This window comes from Colius striatus, chromosome 5, assembly GCF_028858725.1.
Source record: "Colius striatus isolate bColStr4 chromosome 5, bColStr4.1.hap1, whole genome shotgun sequence".
Taxonomy (NCBI): domain Eukaryota; kingdom Metazoa; phylum Chordata; class Aves; order Coliiformes; family Coliidae; genus Colius; species Colius striatus.
The window spans coordinates 50,348,651-50,363,595 of NC_084763.1; the positions used below are offsets into that span (position 1 = coordinate 50,348,651).

The 14,945-nt window shown below is 47.7% G+C and overlaps 1 protein-coding gene across 1 annotated transcript; it reads left to right on the forward strand.

Annotated features, from left to right (window-relative positions):
• The first annotated feature begins 6,979 nt into the window (after positions 1-6,979).
• LOC133625490 (patched domain-containing protein 3-like) lies at positions 6,980-12,832 on the forward strand. Its single transcript, XM_061996791.1, has 4 exons — positions 6,980-7,754; positions 7,981-8,102; positions 9,179-9,324; positions 10,974-12,832. Exons 1-4 carry the CDS (start codon positions 7,032-7,034, stop codon positions 12,575-12,577), a joined length of 2,595 nt encoding a protein of 864 aa, XP_061852775.1. The 5' UTR covers positions 6,980-7,031; the 3' UTR covers positions 12,578-12,832.
• Positions 12,833-14,945: the final 2,113 nt, after the last annotated feature.

Sequence of the window (14,945 nt, forward strand, 5' to 3'; positions counted from 1 at the left end):
CTAGAGCAGGTTACTCAGAGCCTCATCCATCCTAATCTTGAATGTTTCCAGGGATGGGACATCTACCACCTCTCTGGGTAACCCATGCCAGTGTTTCACAATAAAACATTTCCCCCTTACACCTACTCTGAATCTACACTCTTTTTAGTTGAAACCATTGCATCTTGTTGTATCAAAACAGGCTCTGTCCCCATCTTTCTTACAAGCCCCTTTTAAGTATTGAAATGCCACAATAAGGTTTCCCTGGAGCCTTCTCAATGTCAAACAACTCCAATTCTCTCAGCCTTTCCTCACAGGAGAGGTGTTTCATCCCTCTGATGATTTTTGTGGCATTCTCTAGACCTGCTCCAACAGATCCAAGTTTTTCCTGTGCCAAGGACTCCAGAGCTGGATGTAGTACTTGAGATTCATTATACAGTTGTCTTCTGGGTTACAAGCACACATTGCTGTCTCATAACTGTTTTTCATCTGCCAGTACTTCCAAGTCCTCTGCAGGTCTACTCTCAAGTCCTTAATCTCCAAGCCTTTATTGATACTGGGAGTTACCCCAAACCATGTGCAGGACCTTGCACTTGGCCTTCTTGAACCTCATTAGGTTCACATGGGCCAAATCCTCAAGCTTGTCAAGTCGCTCTGGATGGCAACCTGTCCCTCAGGTGTGTCAAATGTACCGCTCAGCTTGGTGTGCTCTGCAAAGTTGCTGAGGGTGCATTTGATTCCACTGCTTATGCCATTGATATTATTAAATAAATTAAATATTAAAAAGTACAGGTCTCGATATGGAAACTTACATGCTACTACTTACACTGGAGATGAGTTTATGGAGGTCTGGTCAACAAAGGCAGTGGAGCATTGCAGAGTTGGCTGTTTGACCAGTGCAGGTGGTCACTGCACTCCCATTCCAATTGGAAGCAATGAGCACTTGACAAATTCCCTGGAAATAGAAGGAAAATTACTCCTTCAGTTAAGAGGGTAATTCCTACCCAAGAAAGGGAAATGAAAAAAGGGTAGGTCAGGATCACATTTGTGTCTTACAATTAGCAATCTGAGGAGATTGCTAACTGAACAACAGTGATTTCCCTAAACAAAATTCCAGTAGGTGACCAGTGAAAATAAAAAGGAGAACAAAAGTAACAGAGGAGGATAAAGGTGGTATCAGGATGCACTCTAGTTCATTTATCAGAAGTAATATCTAACATGGCTGTCGCTACTTAGGCCCAAGCATACGCTGTCTCTGTGTGACATACAGCATTCTAGTGAATGTGCTCCCAACTCAACAGCAATTCGAGAAGCTGAATTTCTCTGCAAGCTTCTGGTATATTGTATGTAAAGCAGGTTACCTACACAACGATATTTCTTCAAACATTCTGGCTCCCCCAAAAAGTTTTAACCATGTGTCAATAAAAATATATAGGCAGAGATAGATCCACAGAAGCAGATAATTCCAGGTTTGCAACAACAAATTAAAGAAGATAAACACTCCAACAATAAATAAGCCAGAATAGCCTGGATTGACCTGAGAAGGAAATAACTTTCCCAATAACCCATTGGCACAGAAGGGCAATGATTACCTTTGTTGTGTAGCGGAAACTTTCCGCCTCAGATAGCTATAAAATTACCTTCCAGTAAATGAAATGGGGACAGATATGGAAGGTCATCCCTTACATGGGCAACAGAAACAAATAAAAGTCATGGAGTCATAAAATCATTTTGGTTGGAAAAGACCTTCAAGATCATAAAGTTCAACCACTAACCTCATGCTGCCAAGCCCATCACTGAACCACGTCCCTCAGTACTTCATCTATGCATCTTTCAAATATTTCCAGAGATGGTGACTGCACCAGCTCCCTGGGTAGCCCATTCCAATGCTTAACAGCCCTCTTAATGAAAAAGTTCTTCCTCATCTCCAATCTAAATCTCCCCTGGTGCAACTTGAGGCCATTTCCTCTTGTCCAATCACTCATTGCTTGGGAGAAGAGATGGATCCTCACCTTATTACAAACTCCATTCAGGTAATTGTAGAGAGTGATCATGTCTCCCCTCAGCTGCTCCTCATCAGACTTGTTCACCAGACCTTTCACCAGCTTCATTGCCTGTCTCTGGACATGCTTTAGCACCTCAATGTCTTTCATGTAGTGAAGGGCCCACACTGAACACAGTACTCAAGCTATGGTCTTATCAGTGCTAAGTACAGGGGCACAATGCCCATGACCACCTCTTCCATATCTTTGTTGTGTATCTGAGCTCTGCTGAATCAAAGTTTCGTTTGTGCTCAGATCAGTATTGATACATAACTATTCAAAACAAGAAGTTAGTGTTTCAAAGGAAAAAAAAAGATCAAAGACTCATCAAGCAAAAGCAGGAGAGAAGCACTGCTGTTTTTCTCTGCAGTTTTTCTCCATAAATAACATGCACTTATAGCTCCTCAAGATCTTCAAGAGCTGACCATTTTACAGGGAATCTTAGAAAAATGTATGCAACAAAAAAGCCTCCTGCAAAGACTGTTCTCAGAGATGTGCTTGGGAAAGGACAGAGACCAACTCTTACAACTTGTATCAAGAGAAATTCCAGTAAGATATTGTCATGAGCAAAAGCTGTTTACTTCTTCAGCTCCTGCTCAAGCAGCCCCTTGGCTCCAGCCCCTGCCCAGACATCTTCTCTCCTGCATCCACCTGTTCCAGACGGGTCTTTCTTCCTGCTTCCCCTCCAGCTCCGGCCTTGTTTCTCCCTTACTTGGTGCTTGCCACTCTTACTTTATGACATTTTCAGAGGTGCCACAGGCTCCCCTGCAGACAGGCTCAGCCATGCTGTGGGTCTGCTGGATTCGGCTGGAACCGGCAGTGACTGGCTCAGGGCAGTCTCTGGCCTCTCCGCACAGAGGCCGCCCCTGCAACCCCGTACCAAACCCCCGACAGTTCTGAGGGGGAAAATCACGATGAAGGTAGTCAACTGCTGGAACAGGCTGCCCAGAGGCTCTGAGTCCCCACCTTTGAAGGTGCTCCACACACAGCTGGACAAAGAACTCAACAACATGATCCCACATCCACGCCAGCCCTTCTCTGAGGCCCAGATCAGATGAGTGCCAGAGGGCCTTTGCAATCCAAATTACCCCATGATTCTGCAAAATTCTTTGAATCATTTCCAATCTCAGTAATTTTTATTATTATTCCATAATCTGTTATTATGGAATGGATTATTTTGAGTGCCATCATGAGGAACATAGGAGACAACCATGGGTTCAGGCCCAGTCAGCACAGGTATTGGAAAGGCAGGTCCTGCCTGACTGCCTTGATGTCCTTCTGTGACAAGATGACCCACTTAGTGGATGAGGGAAAGGCTGTGGATCTTGTCTACCTGGACTTTAGTAAAGTTTTGACAGCATCCTCCTGTGGGAAAGCAAGCATGGCAAGCATGGCTGCCCATGGCTTGGATAGACCTACTCTGTGATGGGTGGAAAACTGCCTGGATGGCAGGGCCCAAAGAGTGAAGGGGAGTGCAGTTAAATCCAGTTGCTGGCTGGTCACCAGTGGTGTTCCACAGTGCTTGGTGCTGAGGCCTGTCCTATTTAATATCTTTAGCAATGATCTGGATGACGGGATTGAGTGCACACTCAGTGACTTCACAGGTGACCTGAAGCCTGCTGGTGCAGAGATCTGCCTGAGAACAAGAAAGCTTTTCAGAGGGTCCTGGACAGGCTGGAACGATGAGGCAAGGCCAGTTGTGTGAGGTTCAACAAGGCCAAGTGCTGGGTCCTGCACTTGGGCTACAACAACCCCAGGCAATGCTACAGGCCTGGGACAGAGGGGCTGGAAAGCTGCCTGGTGGAAAAGGACCCAGGGGTGTTGGTTGACAGCAGCTGAACATGAGCCAGCAGTGTACCCAGGTGGACAAGAAGGCCAATGGCATCCTGGCTTGCGTCAGTAATAGTGTGACCAGCAGGACCAGGGAAGTGATTGTCCCCTTGTACTTGGCACTGTTGAGGCCACATCTCAAAAACTGTGTTCAGTTTTGGGCCCCTCACTACAAGAAAGACACTAAGGTGCTGGAGTGTGTCCAGACATGGACAGTAAAGATGGTGAAGGGTCTGGAGCACAAGTCTTACGAGGAGTGCCTGAAGGTAACACAGGTTGTTTAGCCTGGAGAAGAGGAGGCTGAAGGGAGACATGATCACATATCCCAATAATAAATAAGCCAGGATAGCCTGGATTGACCTGAGAAGGAAATTAACTTTCCCAATAACACACTGGCACAGAAACACTGGCGCAGAAGGGCAATGATTACCTTTGTTGTGTGGCAGAAGATTTCCGCCTCAGATATATATATATTACCTTCCAGTAAATGAAATGGGGACAGATATGGAAGGTCATCTCTTACATGGGCAACAGAAACAAATACCCATGATCACCTCTTCCATATCTTTGTTGTATATCTTAAATATTCAAAACAGTAAGGTAGGGTTTCAAAGAAAAAAAAACCTATGAGCAAAACTTAAACATTGTCTGATCAAAGCAAAAGTAGGAGAGAAGCACTGTAGTTTTTCTCTGCAGTTTTTCTCCATAAATAATGTCCACTTAGAGTTCCTGAAGATCTTCAAGACCTGACCATTTTACAAGGAGGCTTAGAAATATGTATACAATAAAAAAGCAGCCTGCAAAGATAACATACCCTTATTAATAAGACACTGGTTAAAGAGGGAAAGCTTTTACAGTTCTTGTAAAAGTAAGATGTGAAACCATTTATACACATTAAGGAAAGTGAAATTTTATAGACATTTTACAAGGAAGTACAAACCAAATCAACTAGTTTCTTCAGTGGCCTCCTGTTACATTGTACTCGTAGCACTCCAGGGCTCTATAAGTATCTCTATAAGTAGAATTTAGAGCAGTCCTCATGGAAAACCTCAGCATTCTGAACTCACAGTGGAGACAGGAATTGTTCCTTACCTCAGCTTGAAAACAAACATTCTGGAGCTAAAGTCATAAGAATCTGGCAGCTCACTTTGCCTTTCTGGTATCCTACACTGACAAGCTGAAATTCTGTCCCTCACTATGATGTACAATAGAAGCAGCATTATCACCCCACCGGTTAAAATACTCTGCAACTCCATTCTTCCTAAAAAGAAAACTGAAATGAGTGTAGACATTCCTGAAGAGCCTCACACTGAGATGGCCTCAGGACATGCCTAACACATACTGACAGCTCAGAGACATCATGTCAGTCAGCAACAGCTTTTCGCACAACACAGCTGCTTCTGCATTAACTCTGCTCGCTCCTACATAACGTCTAAGATCACCATATTCACTGCAAGTACCAGTCTCATCATCAAGCAGAGGAGCAGCAGCCACTCATCCTGCCAGTGCCCAGCAGACGGCAATTTCACACAGTCACTGTGCACTCCCAAAGCAAGGAAGAGCAGACCTCCAACATGAATAACCCTCAACATGAGTAAACATCTGTTAGTTCCGGGTCCTGGTGCCAGAATAATTAATGGTTTTTCCTTGGAATCATTTATTCTAAACAGATAAGCCACCTGGACGAAACCAGCAATTCACCTCCCATCCGGCTGCCCTCACCACCAGGTCACCCCACATCGTTCCTTTGTGGGCAATTTCCTGAAACACAAATCTTTCTCGCACACTGGCTAGTGAGGGCACAGCCAATAGCCCACGTCTTGACAATTGGACTGATCACTTCAGATCCAGGGGTTTCACCATCGCTTCATGTCTGCTGCAACGTCAGTGGATCATCCACAATCTGGTTCACTGACAGGTTATCCAAGTCTTACTGGTCTGCCTATGAGGCCAGGTGTGTCTCTGTACTTTCTTCCCAGACAGGAAGGTCTATTGATCTCTGCAGGTCTATTTATCTCTGCAGTTATCTCCATATGAGAGGCTATCTTTTCCAGCTGGGTAACTCTGTTACAAGAGCTCATCGAGTGTCTACATGACATCAAATAGCTTACCCCTTTTTTCTGAGCACAGATTCCTCTGATGTGAGGAGCTCTTACAATAACATCCTATAAATCCCTTCAAGGAAACTGAGAACAGAATGTGGGAAATGCTACCAATTTAGAGTCTGATTCATTACAGAAATGAGATTTTCACAACTTAGGAGCTACAGGAAATAGCTTCCCAGAGCCTGTCTCAGAACTGATGTACTCAGAACCCCTGAACACACAAAAGGGACTCACCGGGACACAACCTGCGCTGGGAACAGTGGGAAAGCTGCACAGACCCTGGCTGCCTGCTTGAGGCTCACAGCTGGCAAGCCTGTCTCCTCAGGATGACAGAGAAGTACCTACAACTTTCATTTGCAAGTAGTGGCAGAAGAGGAATTGCATCTTTTACAGAAAGGCAAGGAGAAGAAGTGCCTGCCTGAACTAATTGGCTAGACATCTCTCCCCAGGTGTCACATCTGAGCTTAACGTTTCCCTCAGGCAGAGCACACTCAAATCACTGTCATCTACCAGCGTCACAAACACCAGGCTGCAGGGTATTTTGTGGACTTGGAAAGATGCTTTGTCATTGTTAGTGCACAAAGCTCTGGTGTATCACTTTCGTGGCTTGTCCATTACAATCACTAAACTTAGTCTTGTAATTCTTCAGCTGTCACTCCCCTGTTTTGCAAACGAGCTTACAGACAGAGGACACGCTAGATCTAAGTCACCACTTTCTGTGTTTCGCTTCCCGGCAGAACCGCTCTCCGGGCAGAACCGGGGCCAACACTGGCAGGGGGCGCAGGGGTACGGCGGCAGCGCGCCCGCCCGTCGGAGAGCCGGGCCCGGGGCGCGGCGCGCAGGGGGGAGCCTGGAGTCCCGCCTGTCCCCGCCTGCCCGTCCAGGGGAGGCGGCCGAAGCCCCAGCGAGGCAGAGCGAGGCAGGGCAAGGCAGGGCAAGGCAGGGCAGGGCAGGGCAGGGCAAGGCCCCGGCGGGACGGCCCTGCCCTCGCCACTGAAAACCGCTCATCCGGGGCGGCTCTGCCTCGGCGCAGCCAGAAGCCGCGCAGCAACAGCCCCGCGGCCCCGCGTCACCCATGGCGCAGCCGCGGCGCCCCGCGGGCGGCTGCTCCTGCCGCAACACCGACTGCCTGGAGCGGCCGCTGAGGAGCCTCTTCCAAGGGCTGGGGAGCGCCGTGGCCGCCTGGCCCTGGCCGTTCCTGCTGCTGCCGCTGCTGCTGTCGGGCGGCTTGGGCGCCGGCTTCCTCTTCCTGCCGCAGCGGCAGGCCAACGACATCGAGGGGCAGTTCACGCCGACCGGGGGGCCCGCCAAGGCCGAGCGCGACTTCGTGCTGCGGCGCTTCCCCGCCAACGACTCGGAGCGCTTCTCCGCCCCGCGGCTGCCCACCGAGGGCGCCTACGCCGCCCTGATCGCCGTGGCGGCGGACGGCGGCTCGGTGCTGGAGTCGCCGGCCTGGCCCGACGTGCTGCGGCTGGACCGGGCGGTTCGCGACCGCGGCTACGAACAGGTCTGCGCCCGCAGCGCCGGCGCCTGCGAAAGCGCCAACCCGCTGCTGGGCGACGCGGCGCCGGCCCGGGACAACCTCACCTTCCCCGTCAGCCACGGCAGGTTCCTGGGGGCCGCGCTGGGCGGCGTGCGGACGGGCGACGACGGGCTGGTGCAGTCGGCGCGGGCCCTCAAGCTGCTCTACTACCTGCGGCAGGACGGCCCCGCGGCGGCGGAGAGCCGGCGGTGGCTGCAAAGCTTCCTGCGGGACATCCCGGCGGAGCTGGCCACGTTGGGCTTCGCCTCCATCCAGGTGACGCGGCAGCGGAGGCTGCAGCCGTGCGGCCGCCGCCGAGGGGCAGAGCCCGGGCTGCCCCCGCAGCGGAGGGGAAAGGCGGCGGTGGAGGCAGAGGCGGGGACGGCCAGGGCGATGCCTCAGCGCCAGCGTGCTGGTTGGCATCGCCCGTCTGCGTGCTTGAAGAGCGGGAGAAGGAGTAGAGGGGGCTTCATCTTGTCTTTCCTTGTTGCTTTCACAACAGGTGACTTACTTTACCTCGCTGTCCAGACAACAGGAGTTTGAAGGAAATACCAAGAGCGTCATCCCGCTCTTCTCCATAACCTATTTCTTGACAATAACCTTTTCAGTCGTCTCTTGCATGAGGTAAAATGGCTTCTCAACTATGGATCAATGAGAAGGGACCTGAGGTCCTCCTTACCTTGCCTAAATTGGTTTCTGTGCTAGTCGAGTTGAAATGCGTGAAGTCTTGCAGAATTTATGACACCTGTGAATTGGGAGGAGGGAAAGAGTAAGTGGTGCTGTTGCTAAGGTTATTTGACCAGTTTCTTGCTTCATTGGGAGCTTCTGTCCTCATCCTGCCCGCAACATACTGATTCTTTGTAAAGATCAGTTAAAAAGAGGAAGGAAGCAAGGGAGGGAGCAGAAAGGTGTAGTTCACACGTTTTCTCTGTCACCTGCTCAGTGATGGTTTGCATGGATGAGCAGTAGCTTCACAGATTACTGCAAGTCTGGATAGAGCTTTAGGTACTGTGTTTGCTAGTCGAGCCTGAACTTTACCTGCTGTCCATAGAGAGCATAGCCTGCCCGTTCTTTGTGCTGGTGGAAAGTGAACTATCGTCTGTGTGACAGCAGAGGACAGTGTTTGTGTGCTGCCCTAAGGAAAGAAAGTTCAGCTCAGAGGGTGGGCTTATTGGTTTAGCACTTGCATCCAGAATCCTGCCCATTAGGCTGTACAGCTTCTGGGTATCGGCTGTCTCACCAACACACAGTTCTTGCCTTGGAAGTGAGAGGTTCTCTTCAAGTTCAGAAACAGTCTACAGCAGGTGAAGAGGCAGCTTTTTACCCCCTCACTGAAATGCTGCACCAGAAACCCATGTAAAAGGAAAGAGCTGCTAAGAATTTGGCATTTTTTGGGTCGCCCTAAATGTAGCCTCTCCCTGGCAGAGCTCATGTATCTTCATTTGGCCAGCTCTCCTGTTAGTGGTGCAGCAGAGATCAGTACACATCTTGACTCTTAGGTATATGTAATTGGCCAACAGAAATAATGTCTCTGACACCTCCTATATAAATAAATCTTGTCTGAAGCTGACACCTGGGAGCTCTCCCAGCAAACAGCAGCTTTCATCAAAAGATCTCTGGACAGAAAGGCTTGTCATGCCAAGCACCTTGGCGAGATGTTTGTTGCGTAACTAAGACATTTCTTATTACCATCTTTTCAGACTGAGCTGTATAAGAAATAATGTCTGGCTGGCGTGCTGCGGAGTGGTTTCTGCTGGTTTGGCTGTGCTAAGCAGCTTTGGATTGATGCTGTTCTGTGGAGTGCCATTTGTGGTCACCGTAGCAAACGCGCCATTTCTTATTCTAGGTAAGTAGAAAAAGTGAGTCAGGGTCAGATACAAAGACAAAGGTGGAGTTAGAACAGCCTGACAGCATTAGTGAGCGTGATGTGAGCAACAGACCACACAGGGTTCTGTGCTGCTGTGGATGGTGCAGATGCTTGGACGTGCAACCTTCTGAGGGCTCCTCCAGGCATGTAAGCCCAAAAATGATGCCTGCTCTAGTTCCAGAGCTACAGCATGAGAACTCTAAACAAGAGGATGGTAAGGTTAGCAGTTGTGGCATTGTCCTAGCACCCATGATAAGTTAGCCATGCTGATTACTCATTTGTTTAAGTAGTGACAGTACTTGAGGTGAGCTCAGCTGGGTTTTGTTACTGCTTTCCACTGGGTCATCATCTGCAGATTTTATAGGTGTACTGATAAGGGATATCATCTTTTCTTTCCCACTGTGATGTACCATCAGTGCTTGCTCCTTTTTTCACCTGGTCATTTTCTCTTTTTGTGTGATTGGTTTTCCAGGAGTACAAAATCTTTTGATAGAGTAACATCAGCAAAATACTGAAAGGTTTGTGATTAAAATGTCAAGAGTTAACACAGCTGAGAATCACGTTGGCCCTTCCCTTTTGAACTCCACTGGAGATAAGTGGAGAGTAAAAAACATTTTAAAAGCAACTGTTCTCCCTGTCTGCTGAAGGCAGAGCAAGAAAAGAAGGGTCAAGGTTGCTGCAGTGATGACGAAGAGATTCCAGAGACAATGCAGGACACTTCCAGTAGTACAGATAGTTGAGCATCAGCATAAGCAATGTATTTCAGTGTAGGTAATCTACACTACTGGACGTCTGGACAGGAGATATGGCACTTGTCAGTGGTACACTAGGTGTTCTGTGTCGTTCAGCAGAGAAGGGTGAGGGATTGTCAGGGTTTAAACCCAGCTGGCAACAACCAAGCCACGCAGCTGCTCACTCACTCCTTCCAACCTCAGCAGGATGGGGAGAAGAATCAGGAGAAGGTAAAACTTTGTGGGTTGAGATAGGGACAATTTAATAGAACAAGCACAAGGAGAGAAGAAACAGCCATAACAATGGTAAAGGAGTACAGAGAATGAGTGATACCCTGTGTAACTACTCACTACCCAGAGCCTGGTGCTGTCTCAACACAGCAGCCACAGTTCCCCCAGCCAGCTCCCCACAACGGCGTGGGAGGGAGAGCCCGACCATGGGACGGGACAGCAGGAACATGGGACAGCCCAGCCATGAGATGGGACAGCCTGGCCATGGGACAGGACAGTCAGAACATGGGACAGCCTGGCCATGGGACAGGACAGCGTTGCTAAAGACAGCCTGGCCAAGAGATGGCCCAGTCACAGCCCCTTGCAGCGTCTGGTGAAAACTAACCCTATCCCAGCCAAACCCAGCACAGGGACGAACGACCCATCAGGTCACCTGGAGTTTCTGAAGCATAATAATTTCAGACATATGCAAAGGTTCTAGTTTCCTGTATCTGTTTAACTCGCATCGGCCTTAAAGCCATGTTAATAGCCTAACTTTCCTCTTCAAAGTTCTCTGCAGACTTGGGCGTGATGAATTGTAGACTTCTGTTGGGTGTGATGAATCGTGTTGGGTGTCAGTGGAAGCTGCCATTGGCCTGGCAGCGTTAACTTTTTCTCCTCTTGCAGGAGTTGGTGTTGATGACATGTTCATCATGATTGCTTCCTGGGAACAGAGTGCAAGAAAGAAAGGGAAATCCGATGTTCGATCTCTGCTGGCTGAGACTTACGCAGAAGCGGCACTTTCTGTGACCATCACCACTCTCACAGATGTTTTGGCCTTCTTCGTGGGCACCTGGACTGCTTTTCGGTCCGTGAGATCATTTTGCCTCTATACGGGCACTGCTTTTATCTTCTGCTACATGTATACATTGACCTTTTTTGGGGCAGTTCTCGTATTAAATCACAAGAGAGAGCAAGGGAACCGCCACTGGCTAACGTGTATGCCTGTGGGAGTAGAAGAGCAGGCTGAGAAGTCCTGCTTGTACAACGCTTGCTGTATAGGCAGCTGTTCTAGGCAGCATCTCACACAACAGCGCGACAGTGAACACCCAATGAGCGTGTTCTTTAAGAAGTACTATGGTCCCTTCTTCACAAATAAGTGGATGAAGGTGCTTGTGGTGGTGCTGTATGGAGCATATTTGGGTGGCAGCATTTACGGATGTACTCAGATCAGGGAAGGCATCGACCTTCGAAACCTGGCGAGTGACGACTCCTATGTTATTCCCTACTACGACGATGACGACAAATACTTCTCAACGTACGGACCCAGGGTCATGGTTGTCATTACTGAAAGCGTAGATTACTGGAACGAGACCATTCGTCTTGGCATTGAGAACTGCACACAGAACCTGGAAGGCATCTCCTATGTCGATAAGAACCTCTCAGAGTCATGGCTGAGAGTATACACAAGTCTTGCAGACAGTGGTTTGATAGATATAAGCACCGAGACTCTTTTCATCAATAACTTAGCTGTGCTGTTCCAAATTGTTCCCAGTTTTGCATGGGACATTAATGTGACTCAGGATAAAATAGAAGCTTCACGCTTCTTCATCCAGACGGTGAACGTGACCTCCGCCGTTGATGAGAAGAACCTCCTCAATGAGTTGAGAGAGAGAGCCCAGCAGTGCAGCATTCCATTCATGGTGTACCACCCGGCGTTCATCTACTACGACCAGTACCTGGTCATCGTGCAGAACACCATTCAGAACGTGGTCGTTGCGGCCGGGGCAATGCTCCTGGTCTCCCTTTTGCTTATTCCCAACCCCTTGTGTTGCTTGTGGGTGACCTTTGCTATTGCTTCTGTGATAGTTGGTGTTGCTGGTTTCATGACGTTTTGGAACGTGAACCTGGATTCCATCTCCATGATCAACCTGGTCATTTGCATAGGGTTTTCAGTAGACTTTTCTGCTCATATTTCCTACGCCTTTGTGACGAGTGGAGAGTCATCAGCCAACGGAAGGGCAATCGAAGCCCTGTCCCTGCTTGGATACCCAGTGTTACAAGGTGCAGTTTCTACCATACTAGGAGTAGTTGTCCTGGCTGCAGCAAAAGCCTACATCTTTAGGACATTTTTCAAGATCATGTTCCTTGTTATTTTGTTTGGGGCTCTTCACGGTCTTCTTTTTATTCCGGTGTTTTTAACCTATTCTGGAAACTTTGGCAGGTCACCCCGCAATGGCAGCCCTAAAAATCTAGAGCTTAGGTTTAGAAATGAGAAAGATTGTCCATGACTCTGTTAAATGTAATGTATGTTTCTTGTGTGTAGCTTCAAGTGCAGTGATTTTCAGGGAATATAAGGAATGGCGAAAATGAAGGGCTGAAAAATAAAGGCATCAGGGAAGCAAAAGCTTCAAAAAGTCCAGGCAAGAAAAATAACAGAAGAAGAACCTCAAATGCACTTAATGGAGTTGTATTTCTCATTTGCCTGACTAGTGCCTTAGTGTTGTTAAATATTTATTTTTGTGAACTTGTATATTAAAATTATTACAAACAGTGACCACTGCATCAGCTTCATGGATAACATTACGGGTTTGCCAGGCAACGTACACAGAGAGAACTCCCACTGTTTGCATTTCCTTTTCACCTTGATGGTCTAACTCAGCCCAACGTGGAGCCTAAAGGGAGTTTTCTTCCAAGAGGTTCAAACCTTGAGGTTTTACAGGGATTACAGGAGGTGACAGCTGTCTCAGCACGCAGCAACTCATAAGCCTCCGGGAGACAGTGTGCTTAGGCTACAAGTGCAGCATGAGAAACCCTGAGGGAAGACAAACTGAGTTGTATTTTCGCTTCAAATTCTTTGGTTCTTGGTGTTGTTTTGTCAGTAAAATACCATGTAGCATTAAGATGATTGTCTGTAGCCAGCAGGTTGAGGGAGATGATTCTTCCCCCTTTGTTTTTGTGAGACCTCACCAAAAGCTGTTATTAACCAACCTATCATAAAAAATGAACTAAACTTCTCAAAAAAGGTTAATTCTGTGCACACTGTCTCAAATTAGAAAAAGGGAGACATGTGGAATTTACCTGAAACTCTTCTATGGATGCATGAATGCTGCTTTATGGCAGTTGCTCAGACACTACGATCGATGAAAATAAAACCTTGAGAGAGATGCTCTGAAAAATAACAACTAGAATGATCACAATATGTCATAGAGCCCCTTAGAAAAATCAAATCAAGTATGAAGATGTTTTTGGAGAGTACTCAATGTGCGTAAAACAAGGAATGCACTTCAGCTGATGTGTCTTGCCATACCTGCTTTTATCCCTTTTACTTGGTGGAGATAAAACCACCAGTCACCCTACTACCCACCACCCCACCTACAACAGCTTGAGAATTCTTACATGAAATTCTTTGCAAAAGATATCCTGAACTTTCCTGCTAATTTTTATGTCCAAAGAATGTTATTTTTCCTTCTCATCCATTTTTCTTTGGAACCTTCCTACCCAGAAAGATGCTCACACAAAATCGCAGTGTGGTGTTTCATCACTAGGGCAGCTGAATATTCTACTCGGAAAGTAGCTCTGTAGCAATGGGCAAATCTTTCAAGTTACAGACCCTGCAAAGGTCCAGAATTTTAAAAGCAAGTTTTGTTCCCAGGAAATCTTGAAAGAGTAGTCTAAGACTGAAAAGTAATATCAATCTTTGAAGATATCTGCTCTTGAGGTGGGAGTCAAAAGACAGGGCTACTACAGCCTATACAGCACGTCACTGAACCTCAGTAGTACAGCCAGGAGCATTCCATTTCCAGGACTGGGCACTACCCACAAAGCTGGATTTCAGAAAAAAAATACAAGGCCAAAAAAACCCAACCCCATGTACCAGAACCCCACCTTCTCCCATTAAATGTTTCAAAGTCTGTATCAGTGCTTTTCTTATGGCATATGATAAAGCCATTTCTGCACCGCTGAAGCTGCCAAAGGAGCGGGTGATGCTCTCACCCCGACCCACACCAGGGGAAAGCATCTTACTGAACACTAGACAGAAGGAACATGAGTCATGCTCTTGGAGAAAGGCAATGGGAATCTACAGCTGAGGGAAGTAGCACAAGTGGCCAAGTGAAAGTGAGTACTCTCGCCTCTCACCCTGTTCTTTGACCACTCATGTTTTAGAAGCAAAAATAGCTCTGCTTGCTTCTAGGAAAGACTTCCGAGAAGATCAAGAGAGCAGACAGCTATCAGTGGCTCCATTGCTCTATTTTCACAGCCAGCTTAAGGGATCAAGATTTAGAAAACCGTTGTGACATTCTGACTCAGGTCATCACACAGGAGGAACCAGCCAGAAATAGCAGGCCACATCTTTCAATGGGGGTTTGCATCTTCCTTGTATTAAGCTTGATGGCAGAATTCTAACATGAGTCAGCCTCAGGAGCACAGAAAATTCAGAATCACACCCAAGTTCCAAGTTGTATTTTTTGCCACCATGCTTGTGACCAGTTTAGGACTACTTCAAAAGCAAACAGTCCATCCAAGCACCTAGCTCTCCTCTTTTCAACAATGTGAGCCTATGTACTTAAAGGGAAGCAAGGTGATTCTCACCGTCTGACTGATGTTAAGGAAGCTGCCTTTGTGCTCTCCTGTCTCTGTGCAATCATTACGTGAGGA

Coding starts and splice junctions, on each gene's coding strand:
- LOC133625490 (XM_061996791.1), top strand. CDS start 7,032: ATGGCGCAGCCGCGGCGCCCCGCGGGCGGCTGCTCCTGCCGCAACACC. Junction 7,755..7,980: donor TGGGCTTCGCCTCCATCCAG/GTGACGCGGCAG, acceptor CTTTCACAACAG/GTGACTTACTTTACCTCGCT. Junction 8,103..9,178: donor TCAGTCGTCTCTTGCATGAG/GTAAAATGGCTT, acceptor CCATCTTTTCAG/ACTGAGCTGTATAAGAAATA.